The 20,648-nt window shown below is 41.1% G+C and overlaps 1 protein-coding gene across 2 annotated transcripts in view; it reads right to left on the bottom strand.

Annotated features, from left to right (window-relative positions):
- Nucleotides 1–204: 204 nt before the first annotated feature.
- Nucleotides 205–20,648, bottom strand: part of myo10l3 (myosin X, like 3) — a 59,737-nt gene continuing 39,293 nt past the window's right edge. For both annotated transcript variants that reach the window (XM_024286667.2, XM_036209611.1), the window contains exons 17-41: nucleotides 19,772–19,854; nucleotides 19,566–19,674; nucleotides 16,819–16,899; nucleotides 14,345–14,469; nucleotides 13,673–13,787; nucleotides 10,776–10,882; nucleotides 9,124–9,501; nucleotides 9,017–9,047; nucleotides 8,073–8,831; nucleotides 7,604–7,727; nucleotides 7,284–7,527; nucleotides 7,106–7,201; nucleotides 6,924–7,017; nucleotides 6,621–6,676; nucleotides 6,399–6,541; nucleotides 6,127–6,321; nucleotides 5,887–6,044; nucleotides 4,810–4,933; nucleotides 3,682–3,979; nucleotides 3,393–3,600; nucleotides 3,184–3,320; nucleotides 2,972–3,095; nucleotides 2,439–2,894; nucleotides 1,927–2,118; nucleotides 205–442 (exon numbers count right to left, since the gene is read on the bottom strand). In XM_024286667.2, the coding sequence (XP_024142435.1) occupies nucleotides 338–442; nucleotides 1,927–2,118; nucleotides 2,439–2,894; nucleotides 2,972–3,095; nucleotides 3,184–3,320; nucleotides 3,393–3,600; nucleotides 3,682–3,979; nucleotides 4,810–4,933; nucleotides 5,887–6,044; nucleotides 6,127–6,321; nucleotides 6,399–6,541; nucleotides 6,621–6,676; nucleotides 6,924–7,017; nucleotides 7,106–7,201; nucleotides 7,284–7,527; nucleotides 7,604–7,727; nucleotides 8,073–8,831; nucleotides 9,017–9,047; nucleotides 9,124–9,501; nucleotides 10,776–10,882; nucleotides 13,673–13,787; nucleotides 14,345–14,469; nucleotides 16,819–16,899; nucleotides 19,566–19,674; nucleotides 19,772–19,854 (4,542 nt within the window). In that variant the 3' untranslated portion in view covers nucleotides 205–337. The remainder of the gene's footprint in view (nucleotides 443–1,926; nucleotides 2,119–2,438; nucleotides 2,895–2,971; nucleotides 3,096–3,183; nucleotides 3,321–3,392; nucleotides 3,601–3,681; nucleotides 3,980–4,809; nucleotides 4,934–5,886; nucleotides 6,045–6,126; nucleotides 6,322–6,398; nucleotides 6,542–6,620; nucleotides 6,677–6,923; nucleotides 7,018–7,105; nucleotides 7,202–7,283; nucleotides 7,528–7,603; nucleotides 7,728–8,072; nucleotides 8,832–9,016; nucleotides 9,048–9,123; nucleotides 9,502–10,775; nucleotides 10,883–13,672; nucleotides 13,788–14,344; nucleotides 14,470–16,818; nucleotides 16,900–19,565; nucleotides 19,675–19,771; nucleotides 19,855–20,648) is intronic.

The following is a 20,648-nucleotide window of genomic DNA, read 5'->3' as shown; positions in this document are numbered from 1 at the left end:
AAATAAAGAGAATTTCTCTTGTTTTTTACAGAAATTGCAGGTCAGTGATTAAACAAGCTCAGTCAATATAATCATTACCAGAAGTAGTGTGAAAGGAAAGACAAGTGCAACTGAAAAAAGCACAGAACAAGGTTCAAGACTGCAGGAACAAAAGCAGAAAATGCAGAAGGATGAACATTCTTGCATTAAAAAAACAACAAAAAATAGTTTTTAAATTGTCTTAATGTTTGCTTTCTGGATGGAAATCGTCTGTTGTCACAGATGTGGATCCAAAGTTTGTTCCTTTTATCACCTGTCCACACGGGGCGTGTTGACAGTGATGGTCTCGTCCTGTAAATCACCTGATCCAGTTGGTTCCGTAACTGGACACAGACTTAACACTGCAGCGCTTCTTTACAATCATGTTTATGTAGGCTTTCATAATTTTTGTAATCTCTGCCACCTGGAAAATAAAGACGAAATCAACATTAAATGCATTTTTTTTAATAATGCAAAACTTTCTCTTTCTGTTATCATCCACAGTGGGTCGGTTTCGACTCATGTCTTAAATCAGATTTAAAATACACTAAAAACAATAATCTATCATCCATTTTTTGTCATCTATTAGTTTATTAGGTTTCCTTATTTTTCTTTTCTGTGGGTTTCTGGGGCTTTAAAAAACACACATTCCTCTAGATTTCAATAAAATCAGAAAAATAGCCTCACGAGAAACATAAATAAAACAAAGGATTTTGTGTTGCTTGAATTATACTAAGAAAATACATCTTTGAATTAATTTGCTTAATCTATTTTTTATTTTGACATTGTAAAAATAGTAACTTCTATCATGTACATATTTTCTTCAAGAACATGCAAAAATACATTGATATTTTTCTCAGCAATGGAACTTTAATCCAAACAACCATCAAAATACACCAGTCAAACCAATAGAAATCATTTACATCTTTCAAAATAATAGAAAGCTAAATCAGAGAACATGTCTGGACATGCCTGAATTTGTTTATTTTCCTTTTTTTTGCAACTATACTGGACAGATTAGCATCCCCTGAAGCTCACATGATTGTGTGGCTGAAATCTAATAATAATTTAGGCTCTAATTATTGCTTTATAAAGTTATTTTATATAATTGTGTCCGAACTGACCCTAACACTAGAAATGACATAATTTTAGCCATAGCATTTTAGAGTAAAAAATAAAAAAAAGTTGAAATTAAGGTTCCTGACAAAATCAAAAAGCCTTGATAGAATAAGTTAATTTTAAATAATTATTTTATGCAATTAAAACTGGTTTGTAGGAGCCATGACTTTAACTGTTGTTTATATTTAAGGCAAACAAATGCTGTTTTTTGATTATAGTGTTGCTTGTGGTCATATTGAGCAGGTAATCACCTGGTGGATCACATGTTTGTGGGTGGAGACATTTTTCCTTGTGATTATAACTCACCTGTTGAGTTAGAGGGGAGAGGGTGAGCTGGGTTGCCATATTTTTTGTCAACAAAAACGTGGCAACCCAGCTCACCAAAAAAGAAAGCGACAATAGCAAAAAACTTTAAAGTCGCTGAGAGACTGACGCTGGGCCCGGTTATTGAGTGAGGCGCTAAACACAGGGACTTGAATTAGGTCATGCTTTGAACCTTTATTAATGATAAAAAGGTAATTAAATTATATTAGGATGACTCTGGCTTATTATAAGCAAAAAAAAAGCAAAACATTTGGCAGTCAACAAAAAGCAGTCAACAAAAAATGCGGCAACCTAGCTCATCCTCCCCCCAGGTGCAAAATCAACAGGTGATTACCTCCAACAATACTATAATCAAAAAACAATATTAATTCACCTTAATACAAACAACTGTTAAATTCATGGCTCCTACATGGTTAATTAACACAAGATTTAGGGTAAAAATGTTGACAAAAAAGAGAAGTGTACCTCTGGTGTGTCGAAAAACATTTCCCTCTCATCCACGGTGATCTTATAGGTGCAGGGCTGTGGAGCACCGAAGAAAATGATGTGTTCATACGGGAAGGTCTCCAACGGCTTCGGCTCTCCTCTTTTGTAGACGGACACGTTTTCAGCGCTCACGCTCAGCCACAGATCATGGGGGAAGCCTCCCTCTTTGCACTGCCAGACAAAAAAAGACAAATCCTCAACTTTTATTTAGGACATAAACTTGTTTTAAGGATTTTTTTAAAAATTGTTGCCAAATTTCCAATACAAATCATGCCCCTACAAAACAAAAGCAGCTTTTTTTGTTTAAAAGATTAAATATTCTAGGGTTTTTTTGGATATTAAAAGGCCTAAAAGAAGTTTTCACCACTAGAATAATCCAGTTATAAGATGTTGTAATGAGTTTTCCACAGACAGTGTCAGCAGTTCCAGTGTCTAGACCCAACATCTGTGAAAGTAACTCAGACTGATGTCCCATTTAGAGAAAGCCGTACCTCAACATCAAAAAGCGTTGAACCGTAACCAGGCCATTCCTTAATGATGGTCATGTATTTGAGCATGGCCTGGTGCTGGTCCAGATTTTGCAGGCGGGACCACTTTTCGGTGATGCTCGCCCTGGTGGCCGACATCTCCTCCTTCACCCACATCTCCAGCATCTGCTCCTCCTCCATGCGCTGCTTCTTCATGGAGCCGGTCTTCAGCCCCCGCCGCAGAGTCCCGTCCAGGAAGCTGGTTCTCCTGCGCTCCAGGGTTTGGCCTGAACCCGAAGCCCCGCCCACCTTGGTAAACTGTACGATCCGACTGCGCAGGCGGCCCACGGGGTAGACGCTCTCCAGGCTCCACGCCGCCCGCGTTTTGTCACCATACAGGAACTGAAGGCGCAGGGCGGCGAGGTGCTGGAGGGTCTCCTCCCGTCCGGGGAAGTGACCACGAATCAAACTCTCATGAGCCTGACAGAAAAGTAAACATATTATAAAAACAATAAAAGAAACTTCTTGTTTGGTGGCATATGATCAGATTAACGTACCTGCTCAAACATAAACGCAAACTCCACCCCTTCCTTCGGCATGCTTTCAACGTCCAGGAAACAGTAGAGTTTGAAATACAGCTTCCATCTGCCGTCGTCTCGAGCTTCCTCGCTGCCAGCGAGTCTGTGGAGGAAGCCATAAATCTAAAACGTATCCATCTGTTCACGCCTGACATGAGCGCGTTATTTTCCAAAAACAATTCAAAACACACCTTTCGAATTTAGCCAAAACATCTGCAACAAGGACTCGACTTTCCACGGCTTTGTCCACGGTGTTGTTGTGTTCGAAGAGGGCGAACATGTTCCTGCTGTCCTCCATGGCCAGACCTCTGATCAGTTTCTCCACCACCTGAACAAAACAGAGTTATATCCAGCAGGTGCGACAAAAAGACGGCGCCTCTGCGGAGGACAGCGGGCGCACCTCTCCAGCGGTGGTGTGAGAGTTGATCGAGATCTTGCAGGAGCCTCCTCCATGGCAGTAGACGGTGGTGGTCATTTCCTGTCGGGTCAGCAGGGCCATGATCTCTTCTTGGGAAGGAACAAACTCTCTAGCTTTAGTCTTCTTCAGAGACTCTCCAATGAAATGGGCAAACATTTCAATTTCTGTTCCGGGGAACAGCTCCTTAATCCTGTAGGAAAAGCCAAATCGAGAGCATGAGCTGAGGTTCATCGTTTGGTCAAAGGCGGGACAGAGCGGAAGCCATGTTTACCTTTTCAGGTGAAACTTGAGGTAGCGAAGGATGCCTCGGCTGGGGAGGAAGGTGCAGCTCATGCAGGTCAGGAGATGCCAGTGGGCTCGGTTGGCAAGGCTGTTGGGGTGAGGGACGTGGTTGGTTTGTTTGATCAGCTGACAGTAAACCTCGTCCCTTAATGGCCTCAAGTCTTGGCAGGTCTGTAGGATTCCCTGGATGATTGGCACAGGGTCTGACACGGCCTCCATCTCCTGCAGGGAGTTGAAGATCTTCACAGCCTCGTCTTGCAGAGTCGTGTAGCCTTTTTCCTTTTGCACTGAAAAAGTCAAAGAGGAGCTGAAATTACTATCAGAAGACAATTGTTCTGCCTCGAGAAGCTAGTTTAATTGTGAAATATATTGAAATACTTTTTAAATCTCAACTATATATTGAAGAAAAAAAGATAACACAAAAGAAAATTACATTTTTTTCTAAATAACTGAATAAAAAAGAATCTTAAAAAATGTAGCAACCCAAAAAAACCAAGTCTTTATCGAGTTACATTTAAATTTCTGCTTCAAAACCTGTTTGCTTGGAGATTGAAGGCAGCAAAAGGTTTTTATAGTAGCAGAAAAAATAGATCATATTGGAAAATCTAAAATCCAATAAAGTAATCTTCCGACATCAGTGCCGGTAACGTGATTTGGAAAGAGAATTGCTCCAACTGCAGGATCAAGAGTTGAACAAAAAGCAAGGGAAAAGTTTTTCAGATTACCCAGAAAACCTTTAAGATGCTGTTTGCAGCGATGATTATTTATATTTGAGCCTTTTTGTCCAAAGATTCTGGGTTTAAGCTTATGAAAGTTGATCAAAAAAAAAGAAAAAATGCAATGAAATGAAGTGTTTAAACACAATTTGTGTTCAAATAGCTCCTTTGGAATTTAATTTTCTCCCTAATAGAAGTGCTTTATAAGCAACTTTATGAGCAGCACTGAGTAACAGCGGTGTATGTCTGTTATGTAGGGTGTTTGTAAGTCTGTGATAATGCAAAAAATGACTTGGAAATAACACAAAAAACTCACAATGTTAAAATGTACTTTGTGTATTCAAACAGTCAAAAATGTCTGTGTGATCCTAATATTTTGTGTGGAAACTCGGTGTACTCACGATGGGCGCTGACGTCTCCATAAGGAAGAGGTAGAAGAGGAGAGTGCAAAGGATGCTGGGTATATCGCAGGATGGGGTTCCTCCAGTACGTCTGCTCTACAGCCTCCACGTTCAAACTGCTCTCCTGCTCAGAGAAAATTGCATCTAAATGTTTTTGTCTGTAACTCACTGGTATTCTCTAAAGCAGCACACGATTCAAATGTACAGCTTTTACTAAGACAGAGGAAAGTTTACACTTCATTACTGCAGTACAGCGAAGAATATGTACTGCGAAGCACAAAACTCTTTTCTGGAGCTGATAGTAACACTGCACACAGGATGGGTACCTCATTTCATTACCGACTGTGCCCTTGCCAACGATTTGCTCGACTGAAAAGAATTTGGGGAACAATCAATACCCATAAGTGAATGAAAAAGAAGTATTTCTGCTTCAGCAGTTCTCCAAAAATCTGATTTACAAGACTCAAACTGTACATTCTGAAGCCTAAGCTAATGAAAAAAATGGCACACATTTATTTTTTAATTCAGTGCGTATTAAAATGAACTGATAAATGTATCAAATATCACTTCTATTAACAGTTTTGTACATTTGATAGCTTACAATAAACATGAACATTTGGCAGGATTTTGCACCGACTGATCAGAGGCCCATGTTTCTAAATATTAATATTGAGTATTTGTTGACTTAAACACTTGAATTATGTCTTCAACCCAATTTTTGGGCTATTCATGTTAGGATATATTTATGGGTTACTTTTTGGAGCTAATTTTTTGGGTTATAATGGTTTCATTTTTCCAGATATTTTCCCCTTGTAAGTAAGTAAATCTTTATTTAGATAGCACTTTTCTCAGAGGGTGTCTCACAAAATCTTAAAATAAAATAAAATCAATGAAACAACACAAAATAGAACAGGAGAACAAGCTGCTAGGCAAGAAATTTCTGGTCCAGCCTTTCTGTGACTGAAGGTTTCCCCTAGAAATAACATCCAGGGTTTTTATGGCTGACTTTTTTCAGCAAATCTATGTAAAACATTTGAAAAAATGCAAGTGATTTTTTTTTTGATGAGCATGACATACCTTGATGTCTCTGATGAGTTGCTGTGTTGGTGTTTCGATGGGAACTTTACTGTCTATAGCTCCTTGTATGGCATTGGCCCACCGCATGGCTTCATTCAGCATTTTGGTGTACAGCCGGTAGGAGTGCTTTCGCCCATGCACAACTATGTTCCAGTAACCTTCAATAGGAAAAAACCAAAAAAGGTCATAATGAAGAGATTTTCCCCAACACAGTAGGATGTGAATAAGGTTAAGACAAACCAGTGTCTTTGAAGACTTTCTCATCGGGCTGCACCACAGAGCACAGGCTGTTCAGAACCAGCGTTCCCAGTTTGGTTGCGTTCCGCTCCGACGACTTGTAATAGTCGAGGGAGTTGGTGGTGAGGACAAACCAGCGCTTCTTCAGCTTCAGAGAAGTGCTCTTGGCTCTGGTTTTCATCTCTTTGTGCAGCCAGCCTAAAATTGACAGGAAATAGTTCATTTGTTTCTTACATTGTGTTTGATGTGAAAAAGTGCAGAGTGGGTCGACTCACCTCTGACTAGAAACTCCTGTCCGTCCACCCTGGCATCTCCTTTGGACTTCTGCAGCAAACCGATCCAGTGGTGCATCTCTTCAGGAGTGTCTGTGTTACAGTGGATCACTCTATTGGCTGTGATGATCACAAATGAGTTTGGTCTGAAAGCAAAAAACAAAAATGTATGTATTTTTTCTTTCATCCTGGTAGCACTTTGAACAGACGGTAAGATGTCCTCACCTGTCTGGGTTGTCCGACGCACAAACAGAATCAATCAAACCCACATCCAGCGTTCCCTGAACACAAAAACAGAAGCTGTGAGGGGGACTATTTCTGCTGATGAACACAGCGAGAGGTTATGGGACAAACAGACAAAAGCTCCGTACAGCCAAGATGAGCTGTGTTCACATGCTTAAGCTCAAAATGACTTTAATCCCTTTTACAATCCCAAACCGGCCCGTTCTACTTCAGCTAAATCAGGGTCTGTTTCTGCGCTGCAGGAAAACGGAGCTGAGGCTGGAGCCGAGGTAGAACCGCACTAACCACCGCATTCTTTGGGTTGGCCTGTTCGTGATGCATCTCCATGAGCTGCTCTGGGCTGGCGCTGTGGACCCGACTCAGCACATTGAACCAACCGCTGAAAGGGTCAGAGGGAGTTCAGAAAGTACAAGTCAGCAATCACATCATTAGCAACCACAAGGGGGCACCAGATCTCTAAAAAGTACCTGGCATCCTCGGGGGACTCTGCATAGATGTGGTACGTCCTCTCCTCAGTTACAATATTCAGTGCATTTTCCTTCTCGTGATTGTCAACTATCTCCCTGCGCAGAGGCCAAAAACACATTTATCCTCATATTATGTTATGACTGTTTGTTTTTTAGAAAAAGATTTTAAAAATCGTACTTGGCAGCACGGACATCGATGGTTCCTTTAAGCTTCTCCTCACTGTCGTTCTCAAAGTACATCAGCTTAGACTCGCGCAAAACGAACCAGCGCATCTTCCAGTTCCGCCGCGACAAAGTGGACATCCCTCCTCCTTTCTTGTAAAGCCAGCCAGATTTTAGGGAGTCCTGTTTTGCACGAAACCACATGAAGGTTTCGTCTTTGAGGACACACCAGCGGCGACGCCACGGGATCATCAGCCCGCCTGACGGAGGAGAGAAAAGGGACTTCATGAAATGTAAGAACTTCAAGAGGATGAGGGATTTACTGCAGCAGCTTACTCTTCATGTAGAGGTACCCGTGGAAGTACGGAGGCCCACTGCCGTTCAGCAAATTCACCCTCCCATTTGAAACCTCTTCGTCCGTGTCCACGTAGCCGTCGTTGTCCTCGTCACTGTCAATGAACTGAAAAGCGGATGCGACAGCATTCGTTAACAGGTCACCTTTCGTGTCAACGCTTAAGCAAAAACAGCTGCATTCATTTGCTGCTCCACGGCCCCAAATTCAGCATGACCTCATCCTCAACTGAGTCCACACGCACACCCGTCCACGTGAGCCTCCCATCTTTCTTTCCCACTGACGTTTTTGCTGATCTGACAATGTTAGGCCTGAGCCCAGCGCTCGACTTACAGGATCTGCTTTCAGATGCTCATCCAGCAGAGCCAAAACAAATCATTTTAACAGTGATTCAATGTCTTTTATGACGTGAGTTGAGCCTTAAGATGATGCAAATTGAATCGGCTTTCTCACCGAGTCTGAGCTGCCTCTGAAGGAATCCAGGCTGTTTTGAGTGCACGACGATTTCCTCAGGACCTCCTCGTCTGTGTTATGACCGTCGTTAGTGCTAGCCCCCGAGCTCCCGTGAGCATCCTCAAACTCCTCCTGGTCGTAGTCGGACTCTGCGTCCGGCAGGTTCGTGTTGGGCTGCTCCTCCTTCGCCGGTTCCATCTCCGATGTTTTGCTGGCTCTCTGGAGTGGCGGCTTCTCTCCGTTAAGGCCTTGGGAGTCTTTTAGGAGTCTGATGGAGGTGACTTTTGCTGATCCAGGACCTTCAGCTGAAGATGAGACCACTACCCCCTCTGCGAAGGCAGGTGGAGGAGGAGGAATACTTTGAAATAAGTCCTTATCAAGCGGAACCTTGGCTGGGGTGGGAAAGTCTGGTAAAGGAATGCACTCGTCGTCGGCATGGAAACCCTCGTCCACCTCCTCCTCAGCCAGAGGAGCTGTGGATTCGGTGGGGTCGTGGAGGTTTTCCTCGCTCGAGAGCGACGGCTCTAAACCGCCAAAGTCCAGCAGCTCCAGGAACTCCGTCGCTACGCGGGAGGCCTCCTTCTCCAGCCTGTAGATCTCCGCGTCCCTCATCTGGCGCAGCTCTTCACGAGAGACATCGCCAAGGAGGGACACGCCGTCCTCCTGCTGCTTCTGCAGGCGCTCGATCTCCCTCTCTAGTCGCAGGATCTCCTCCATCTGACGCGTCTCCTCGTCAGACGTGTGGTTGGTTGACAGAGTCTGGGAGAGAAAGGAAAAACATGAATTCCACTTTTATAAGTTGTGTCAAACAATCACGAATAAAACGTTTTACAGCATTTTGAAACAAAAATAAAAGATCAAGAATCAATCACAGGACTAAATATCGCGATATTTCGCAGTATCGATATTTTGCACACCCCTAATTTTGGCAGAAGTGGAGTTACCTTTTGACAGGCACCATTCACCAAGGAGGTCCTAAACACAAAAAAGTAATGAATTAGAAACAAAAGGTAACAAAAAGCTGCAAGACACTCTGGAAGCAGGTCAGTACCGGGTTTTATCTCCTTTAGCTGCCAGTTTCTGTTCCTCCTCCTTTTCCTTTAGCAGCCTCATCCGCTGCTCCTCTTCCATCCTCCTCGTCTCCTCAGCCAGCAACCTTTGTTTCTCCTCTTCCTCTTCCCTCCTCCTCCTCTCCTCCTCTACTCTCCTCCTTTCTTCTTCCTCTTCTCGTCTCCTCCTCTCCTCCTCCTCCAGCTTCTGCTTCTCCTCCTTGAGCTGGCGGCAGAGGGATCGGGCGAGCTGGCCCCGGCGGTGCTTCTGCAGGACGATGGCGGCCAGGCGGAGGCGCAGGAAGATGCGCCTCCAGAAGTGAGCGCGGTAGTTCTTCTGGATGGTGACGACGCTGGACAAAACCCTCTTGTACTGTTTCCTGACGAGGAGATAACATATTTGGGAAGTTATATGTGGGCTGTCTTTATTTAAAGTTTCCCAATGACAATTTTTGTAATTTCAAAAAACATTCTCAGTAGTGTTTTAATTATGATTATGAAGTTTTTACCCCAAATCCCACAACCTAAATGTCTTAAAAAGCTATTTTTCATGTTGATCTGAAGCCTCTGTTTCCAAAATCTCCTCTGAGGGGGCGTGGCCTTTGGAGCTGAGCTGATTAGCTCCGCCCCTTATCCTCCCCCCATCTGATTATGATAGCTCAGCAACAGTTTGATTGAAAGCAATTTAAAAGGAGATAAATTAGGAAATGCAAAAACAAAATGATTTCTTATTACATTTGTTCTCTTTCATAGGAAAACATACAAGTTAAAGACTCAAAAAACTTGATAGTCATCGGAGGGGGTTTTAAAATAAACATTTAGTTTACTTGTAAAGTTAAAAAAAAAGCATGTACATGGGGAATTGTGCGATGTTTAGAGTCCGATGAGCTGGAGTCGTTCCATTGTGGTGGGGTGGGCTGCTGTGTTTAGCCCTGTGACTAAGTTTCAACACCCACACATGCGTTAAAACATACACAGGGACCACACAAACTGCTGACCCTCGACCGAAATCACTGCAAACTCCTTATAATGTGAGACTAAAATCTTTACGCGCATCTTTACGTTCTTTGATTTATTGTAACTTTTCAACCGGTAACATGATGAATGTAACTCCAGTTGATTCTGAAGGAGAAAAGCGGCGAATCTCGCCGCTTTTCTCCTTCAGAATCAACTGGAGTTACGTTGATTGAGTTAAAAGTTGAAGGAAAAAAAAGTATTTTTTGTGCTCAAAGATCTTTTTATGAGCAGAGTGACATAAATCAGACCGCACTGCTTCAACAAAACCACTTTTTTCTTCTTAAAGAATTCCTTTTTGGAGTTGTTCTAGAAAGTCAACACAGACCTCAAATATTTTTTATTTTAAGAAAGTATTCTGTGTCCTAGCTGTGATTCATCAAACCTCAAGATTTTCGTTTCCTACAATAAGGACGACGCTTGGCTGCACAGAATGTAATGACAAGCCCCCTGCACAAGTCCGAGAGATCTAAGCCCACATAACAGACACGCACATGCAGACATAAAAGATTAACAAATGTGCAAAGGCATGTGCAAATCCGCACAATCCCACCACCACACGGAACACCTCCAAAACAAAACAAACACCGACAACTGTCCCTGCCACTCAAACACCCCCCCTCCTCCTCTCCACACTCACCTTGCCACATAGCTGAGGATGTGGGCACGGATGACCATGCCAGCCCTGCGCCGCACCTCTTCCCTCTCTTTCTCCAGCCTTTGCTCCAGGGCCTCCTTCAGGAACACCTGCTGGACGGACACAGACGCACACAGAGTGACAAACAGGATGGGTTAGTTCCTCCTCTCGGTAAAAAGAGGGCCCACAGAGATGTGAAGGGCCCCTGTTTGTCTGTTGGCAGCACTCTACCCACTGCAGAGGAAGTTGTGGTGCAGCTGAGGCTAGCAGGCGAGCTGACTGCAGAAGCAGACAGAGGGGGAGAGTGAGACCGCAGTGCTGCCGCTGCAGAGACTCATGGTGATCGGACGTCCTTCCTGAGCCCTTTGCCTTCTGCTGCTGCTGCTACCGCTCTGCTGGTAGCTCTTCAGACTGACTGACATGCACAGACAGAAAGGCACACAGGGAAAGGGGAGGGCTGAGGTATGAAGGGATGAAGGGGAGGGATTGTGGCTGATGTCCAAACAGAAAGCCACACCTCTACTTGCTCTTACAAGGAAAGAAAAGGAGTTTGGGTTAACCCTTCCCTGACTCCTGGAGTCTAGTTTGGTGAAGATTTAACTCCCTATTGCTTCCTCTAGACTTCAATACGGAGGATGTGTTGTCCCAACTGAAAGGGAACCAGATTAGTAATCTTTTTGTCTGCAGTTTTTGATACAAACAAGAAAATCTACAGCTCCCAAGAGGGGGAAAACCGTTCAAAAAGGTCAAGTGTGTGTGTTAGCGTCCCAGATGTTCCACTAATCAAAGGGTCCCACAGCTGCTGCTCTGCCCACCTCCATAAAGTCTGCGAGAGGAGGAAGCTTCCTCTCCGTCCACATCCTTCCCTCGTCTGTATAACAACGACGCAGCGCCCGACTCCTGGATTCGGGGCACACACACACTTCCTCTGCACACAATCAGCGCGTATATAATTACACACAGATTGTTTCACCAAAGGAAATATAGCCCCCTTTCTGAGCCTGGCCCCCCATTCCCACAACCCACACTCTAGACGTTCCACAACCCAGAAATAATGTGCTGCCATCAGAGGCTGGTGTGCAGAACTCGGCTTTGGTGTTTGTTGCCGGGTTCAAAAAAATCAGCCTCCTGCTTTTTTGGGGGAACTATTGGCTGGTATTGCAAATAATTTTAAGAATCTATTCGATTCACCGGAGCCTGGATCTATTCAATTCAAATTTTTTAGATTCTTTCTTCTTTCTTAAATTCTGAGTTTACACGGTTAGACACTTTTGCTTAGGAAGACATTAATAATCTGTATATGTTTTGAAGATTTTCATTTTAATCTGATACAATTCATAAATTGTAAAATGTGTTAGTGAAATTATAATGAGATTGTTAATTCCATACAGAGTAACATGGATTCTCAAACAGAAAAGCTTCAACAATTGTTCTGCCTCTCCTGGAGGGTGCTTCAGTTAGGCCACTAGGTGGCGATCATGCTATAGCGTTACACCTTATTCAAGAAGAAGAAGAAAATATGAGCTAAAAATCTGTGTTTTAGCCCAGGGGTCCCCAAACTTTTCTTGTGAGGGCCACATAACAGTTTTTTTTCTCTGATGTGCGGCCGGGGTCAGCCACAAAAAAAAGATTATTTCTTTTTAATTAAATAGTCTAAAAAAAAACTCTCAATTCTTTTGTCCTCTGGTGCAGATAGACATATGTATGTACCTTATTGATCTATTAAGCTTTGATGTAATTAAATCAATTAATTGATCGTATTAACAAAGCCCTAAGGTGAATTCACACAGTCAGCCAAAGGTCAAAGTGCTGATTTTGAAGCCGCACTCGTACCCACTGCAGATAACCATGTGCGAGAAGTGTAATATACATCGGCATCTGCACATTAGTGGTTGCACGCCGGTTAGGCATTAAAGCAGAACCATTTCTGAGGCTCACATCAAACGGACGGTTCTGCCTGGCATGTACGCAGCTGAACAACTGTCAGCGTGCCAGATAAATGGAGCATTGCTACAAAACAAATCTGAAAAGTCTCAGCCAGGCAGGAACCACATCTGAGCGCAGGAAGGAACAAGAGGTCAAATGTGGATTGAGCGGATTGAGCAGACATCCATAAAACCAGATTAATTTATCTGGTTTTAGTTGTTAATTTAATACAAACAAAAACATCTTATTTGTTTAGATAGAACCTGACATTAAATAATTTGAGTTGGCAAAAGTGAGAACTTTTTTGCAATGAAGACTTCTCCCCTAATCTGGACAAGTGCAGTTTGTTTCTATAACAGTTACTGGAAGTGTTGAATAAACTTCTCAGTAATCCTGACGTCTTTTCAGGCAATGGGACGCTGTTTCAGGATGACTGTAACTCCACTCTGCAGTTACAGTAACAGCTCCATGATTAAAAATGGAAACAGGAAACCAGTCTAGTCTTAAGGATTTGACTCATTGCAGATTAACTGGTTTGAAAGACAAATTTTTAGCTTAAACACATTTTGTCTTCATAAGCACACATCTTGTGCAAATTTGAAAAATAAAAGACAATTAGTTTTCTACGTACATGATACAAGTGTTTTAGTGTCTGCCAACCATATGTCTCATCATCTTTAACTGCTTATAATTTCCTGCCCTAGTGTGGGATGCTCACTTGTAATGGGACTTTCCAAAAAGTCACTAAAATTATGAACTTTTATTCCTTAGATTCAGTTTCTGTTTCTTGGTTTAAAAAAGGGATTACATGAAAAGTTGAGCTGGAGGATGAGGCTACTAAAATGAATGCCACTGCATGTCATTAAAAGAAAGTGACAAAAACAAGTCTGGGCATGTGCACGATGGAGTGTTTGTTTGTGGGCGTGCATGCTGAAGTGTGTGGACGTGTGCGTCTGTGTGTGTGCATCCCGGACCTTTGTTTTTCCCAGCTTCCACTCTTTCTTGTCTTTATCGAGCAGGAGGAAGATCTCTGAGCAGCGCTGCTTCTCGTCGTCTGATCGGGTCTTATTTTTTAGGAGCATCTTGTACCTGTGGGAAAAAAAAACAGATTCAGAACTTTTACTTTTTATTATATAATGTTTGACCAGTCTTTGCTTTACAGTTTTAACAACTTAGATGAGTGTAACAATTAAAATCCTGATAATTTTTTAAAAATTGTTGTTTTACATTGCGTTTAGAACAACAAACATATTTTTTATTAATAAAAAAACAAATACATTTAAAACAAATTTTGGTGGTAAACAAATAAAAACTCAATGCAACATGTAATAAAAAGCCTATAACCCTCAAATATTCTGCAAAAAAAAATTCCAGCTCTTAATATGTCTACCTTTTAATTTCAAAAGCTAACTTTATGACGAGAATTACTCCAATGCAAATTTTTTTATTTATTCTTGTCGAGGCAAAAGCACACAAATAACAGCCCTGTAACAATGAGTCAGAGATGTGATCAAACCTGTTTAAAAAGGTCTCAATTTCAAGTCACAGAAAAGAAGCAGAAAATTGTCACCACCTGTGAAGGAGGCCTTTTTTGAAACATAAAAAACTAATACAATTTTTTTTATATTTTTTATAGATTTTCTGACCTGCAGTAAAAATCCTTAAAGGTTCGGCGAACAGGGAATCCAGCCTTTCGGATCTTCACGGTTTCCAGCATGCCGGAATATTTCAGCTGATTCAGCACAATATCGGGGTCAAACTGATTGGCCTTCTGTTGATGACAAAAAAAATCCAAAACATTATTTTGTATTAATCCATGTAAATGTGCCAAAATTGGCAGTGAAGGTGCTCAAGTGTTCAAGATTCTGATGAAAATTGTGTTTTTAATATGTTTTGTTGCATTTTTTCTGATAATGGAGGGCATAAATAAAGAAAATTAAGCTTGAAATTGCATTTCTGAGTATTTCTATACTGAAATTGTTGGGAATTAGGAGTAAAATAAATAAAAAGTTTGAAAAAGAGCATATTTGTGACATGGTGCTTCAGCTGGTGGGCCACAAGTTCCTTAGTCTGCTCCATTCCCATGTAGACACATAATTCTTGTTTCTACTGAGTCCGGTCTGGTACTTTGAGCATTACCATTGTAAAATGGAACCATTAAGCAGTACCAAACCAAACCCAATCTCTTGTAGGTCCAGTTGGGGTGGAGCCTCTGTAGCCATCCGTTGATTGGAAGAAAATGATGACATCATTAGAAAGAGCTAATATGGCGCTCATTTAAGCTAACGTTTCCACCGTTTATAAGCATTTTACAACGATATTCTTCTTTCACATAACATTCAATTTCTGTTATAAATGATGTACAAAAAGTAAAGCAAGAGAAATACAAGCTGCTGGATGATCTGAATGTTGCTTTTTTAGTCATCATGCTACAATGATGCAATGATACGCTAGCGATCTACACTACGCATGCGCTGTGAAAACAAACCGCTCGGTGCAGGTGAGGCTTCACTGAGTGGAAACGCTCGCCAGAATTAACTGGACTGGAGTCAGTTTTGTTTTCCTCGTCTGAACTGGGATCTGGCTCAGAACTGTAGGCTGGATAGCTCCAATATAGCTCCAATTTTTGTTGCACTGCTAATGTTAGCTTGTGATTGTAAGGGGCTGTAAGCTAGCGGCAGAGCGTGTAAGCAGGTGGGTGACAGGAAGTGGGGTTTGAGACGAATTTCTAATGAACTCTTTGGAGACACTATGTTTTAGAAAACAATATTGTTTCTCTTTTTGGCTAAAAATGGTACTACAATCATGATTGAAATACCCCTGCTTTTACAAAAATTCAAAAGATGATCGGAATGGGAGTTTAAAGTGTTGCCAACAAACCACATCAATTTGTTTTACTGTTAACTCAAACCTGAACTTAAGTTCAGTTTTTCATGTCATTTTACCTAAACAAATCAGGTTACTAGAAAGGAAACAAAAAACATTAGAAAGCAACCTGAAGTGACTGAAATTCTGGGACTCGCCTTCCTTCCTGGAATATTTGTCTATATTGTTCAGGGCTTAGTGTTACCGATAATCCCGCGGGCCTGCTTATCAGAGAGGATCTGTGAGGTCAGCCGCCTCGCTACAGGCTGCACGATCACTCATGTCAACAGAGGGGGTACAGAGCTAAAAAAAAGTCCTGCACAGGCATTTCTCAGTCTAATTACAAGCTAATGCTACTATGCACGGAAACTTTCACAAGTGCATGTGCTCATGTTCACGATTGAAATACGCATGCATGAAGGTAGAGCCTCCTAAGCGCTGAACTCTGCTCTTTAGCGGGGGATTTAGGCAGCTGCAAGGGGAATAATGAGCCGACTGGTTTGTGTGGAAAACGAGCTGACCCCTCCCTCGGTGATATTCGTTCCGTGAAAGGTAAGTGCATGCAAATCCCACAAACACACGGTCTGTGTGTGTGTATTTGCATGCATGTCATGCTGCAGGATTAACAAATGCATGGCTTGTTCCATTTGGACCAACTGGAACCAGGTGAGAGAAAAGTGGAGGTATGATGTGGAAAAAAATAAAGAAAATGTGTTTAAAAATGAAATAAAAAAGGTGTAGAAAGACTGAAGGGGGAGGAGCTGACAGGAAATGACAGTTATCACGCTGTGTACAACAACAACACAGGGAGCAGAAGTTTGTATGGATTACACTGCAAATAAAAAAAAGCAAGCAGCTGCGAGACAGAGAAAATGTTAACGTTTGAGCTAAAGACATTTAATAGAGACCCTGCCCGAGCAGCTGAACGTCATCCAGCTGGAAAATCCAGCAGCGACCTCTGACCCCTGCTAAAGAAGTTGAAGTGATAGGAATGCAGCTCTTTTCCGTTAGTGTTTTTGGAGAACCAGATAACTAATAAAGACTAAAAGCTCAAATTCTGGATATAACTTTTCCATTAAGGTCGACTTTTCTGTTTTTACTGCAATCGGGTCAAAGAGTCAGCATGACTAAGTATTAATGCTTCGCCCTAAGGGCTATGAATAGTTTAACTTCACAAGCGTTGACCTTGGTGAGATTTGACAAGCTTTCAGCTGTTATTTTTGTGTTTTTGTGCAATGAAATTTACATGACCTACCTTATCCATGTTTGGTTTGATGCAGCGCACAAAAAAGGGGTTGGAGGCACTTAGTGTGGCCATGAGGGAATGGAGAGAGTCCTAAAACACATGAAGTGCAATAGAAATGAGAAACGTAAACATACTAACTCAAAAAAACTTGAAAATAATAGTTATAAATGTAACATTTAAAGCAAGAACATAATCAAGTTTCTGAATAATCTTCCAAGAAACTTTTTTTTTCTTTTGTAAGTCCTTTTGCTTAACTTTATTGGCAGGGGAGACTCGGCTTTCACAAAGTTTTTCTAAATATAAACTTTTACTGAGACCCGCAGAAATCTGGAAAAGCAATTCTGCAATATTTCTAAGAAGAAAATAGGTTGCTATGCTTCTGGTTACTTTCTTTAGACAATTTTTTTTGACAAAATCTTGACTCTGACATCTCCAACATAATTGTAAGGCAACATCTTCCTAATCCATAGCACTGCATGGACAATTCAGCAAAGTTTAAGTTGAATTAAACTTTCAAGTGTTATAACAAGACTTCAGTCACTTTTTACTTGATTATGAAGTAAATTAAAATTGAAACTTATCTTGGAAGTAATAAAAAGACTCCAAATTCATTAAAAAGAAAGTTAAAAATCTCCTCTGATTACATTTTTCTTCTTGAAAACATAATTATTTAATCGTCTGCTTCCTTCTAACCCTCTCCTTAGCCTCCTCCTCACTCACACCATTATATACATTCATGAACCTCCTCTTTGGTCCTCCTCTCTTTTCTGGAAGCTCCAACCATCAGAGTCCCTCCTTTGAACTTATCCAAACTAGGGGTGTAAGGAAAATTTGATTTAACAATATATCGCAATATTTCATTTGTCAATACTTCTATCAATTAAAAAATCTTCATCTTCAAAGCATCTAAAATGCATTTTTCTTCTGATGTATTCCTTCCTGATTCTACCCATTCATCGTAAATCCCAAAGAGAACATCTTCATCTTTGCTACCTCCAGCTCTGTTCTCAGTCTTCTAGACATGTCGTTTCATTCTTGCTGACCCTTCGGTCTCACACATCACACCTGGAACCTTCCTCCACCCGTTCCAACCTGCTTGCACATGCCTCTTTACCTCTTCTTTCTTGGTCTGGACTGTTAACCTTAAAGTCCTCCACCTTCTTCACCTCTGCTCCCCATAACATTATAATTTCACCTTGGTCCTTCTCATTTACGCACTGATACTCTGCCTTGCAGCGGTTCATTTCTCTCCTCCACCTCTAAATGCTCCTCCACCTGTTCTCTGTTCTCACTATAGACCATAATGTCATCTGCAAACATCATGCTCCACAGAGATTCCTGTCTAACCTCATGTGTCTGTCTGTCCATCACCACAGCAAATAAAAAAGAGCTCAAAGCTGATCCTTGGTCCACCTTGATCCTACTCCTAATGTCACCACTGTCTTCCACTCCAGACTTCCTCATACAAAACCTCAATTCCTCTCTGTATTCTGTCTTTTCTAGATCTACAAAGACCCAATGCAACTCCTTTTGGACAACTTTTTTCTGTCACAACATAACCTCTAAACTTCATAACAGATTAACTCTGTGTGTGAATTTAAACCCAGATAATAAGTTTTTTAATGGAAGAGTGTACCTATTTTTTTAATATTTTTAATTTTTAGTATATAGTCTTTAAATTAATTGTTTTCTAAAATCACACAAAACAACCAAGACAAAATAAATATTTTTATTTAGCTTATTGCCTTGGGGTAGTAATACACACAATCAGTATTTTTAATTCTATGTTTTCTAAATTGGTTGAACAGGCAGTTAAAGGGCTATGGTTTCCTTAAAAAAAAATATTAAAAGATGTTTTCCTGTAAAAAACGACAACATTAATAAAACATTTACAGTCAATTATTTGCTATAGAATAGATGTACTTTTACTAAAACAAGAAAAAGGTTTCAGATACAAAATAAACATCTAATAATTAAGAATCCTCATAGTATGTCCTAAACTTTCAAATGTATGTTTTGGAACTCCCCAATCAGTTCTTATTTTGTTGTTTATGTTGACCATAAGAAACACATGTGCACAAATACTCCTTGTAATGACCCCTGAACTGCAGACTTTTCCAGTCTGGCGTTCCTTGCTGGCTCCGACATTCTGTCTCCATCGAGGGCCTGCCTGGCAGAGCCAAGCCTGATTGGCCCCTGGTTGGCCCCTCGCTACCCAGCCGTCCAACTTAATCCCCTGGCTTTTTGGAACCAAAGGCCTGGGCAGGTTTGCCAAATCCTCCCCTGCTCCTTCTTCCACAGAGCAGATATACTGAGCTGAGTTCTCTACACAGACCCAGCTAAAGACGAGCTTAGAACCACATATTTGGGCAATTACCCATCATCCTCCATGGATCTAGAGATTAGGCAATGTGTGTGTTTGCCTTTGAGACAAACGAAGAAGTTCAGATGCTATCACTGTATTTGATGGAACTTAAAATAAAAACACAATCGTAAATTTAACGATTTCTTATAGCTTTACCCTGAGAAGATTATAATGACATGAAATAAAATCACTTTTTATTTAGCAGTTTTTAGAAATTGTTCTCATAAATTATTTGGTTCTAGTTACCAGAAACACAACCTTTTATGACTGCAACTTTAAGGCCTTTTTATTGTGTTTTTCCCATTTTTTAAATTAATGTATTTAATTAACTAAATGATTATTAAATGCAGAAGCAACAGTAAATACAATACAAACAGAAACTTGGTTTTACCCTGAACTGAGAGCTGACTGTCGGTTTTCGCCGGGCCGTACCCATCTTGAGGGTTTCATCTCCGCTTCTGCTTCCGACACGCTCGAAGAGGTCGTAGATAAAGTCCAGCCTTCAAAAAAGACCCAACAAAACGAGAAGGATTACTTAAAAAACCCTCAAACATAGGATGAAGTCATAAAAGCGCACAACTTAAAGAAAGCACTGACCTGCTGTCTTTGAGAATGAACAGGATGTCATCTCTGAACGTATCTCTGTTCTTTTCTAAAATACCACGAACATCATACAGTACCTAAAGAAGGCACAGAGTTAATTAGAAGATAAAAACAACCGTACTTTAACACAACAGTGCAGGAAAAGGAACAGGAAAGTATGTTTAATTGGGGCAGACATTTAAATCAGCTAAAATATTTGTTGAATACAATTAAAATGGTTGTAAACCATATAAAAAGAGTTTGAATGACATGAAAAATGTTCCTTTAAGGCCAAAAAATGACATAAAACGGTATTTTAATAACTACACCGTTTAGAAGAAAATATTTTGTATCTTAATTTGTTCTTCCTTTAGTTGTACAGGAGCCATAAACCAGCAAGATGCGCTTTCTCTGCATCCTGGAAGTAGGATGTGCACCTAAAATATGTTTTTTTTAATATATAAATATTAATATAAAATTCTGGTAAAAGGGATCGGTGTTCAAATAAATGTAACAAGCAGGCTGCTGACTGTTCCACTGCTGTTTCATCCTGTTGCTTTGGGATCTTGAACAATGAAGACAATTTTTTTTTTTAGATGCCTATCTTAAAGTGCTTGAATTTGTGGCCTTTTTTTGTGGATATGTTGTGCAAGAATAATTATAAGTAACAAAAGGAGCTTTTAGAGAGGCTTTAATAATGCACAGCAGAGAGGGGACCGGCTGTCTAGGCTGCTCGTCTTTGCTGAACCACATCATTATCATGTCGAGCTTGTGACCCAACTCTCACACTGAGGAGATTTTGTCTTTAGGTTTTTAAGTATCTCTGCCTGCTGCTTTGTCCTCTCATTCAGTTCACGGAGGAAAAGGGGAGGATGATGGGGAAACGCTTTTT

Source organism: Oryzias melastigma, linkage group LG21 (assembly GCF_002922805.2).
Source record: "Oryzias melastigma strain HK-1 linkage group LG21, ASM292280v2, whole genome shotgun sequence".
NCBI lineage: Eukaryota > Metazoa > Chordata > Actinopteri > Beloniformes > Adrianichthyidae > Oryzias > Oryzias melastigma.
This window is presented reverse-complemented; position numbering and strand designations above follow the sequence as displayed.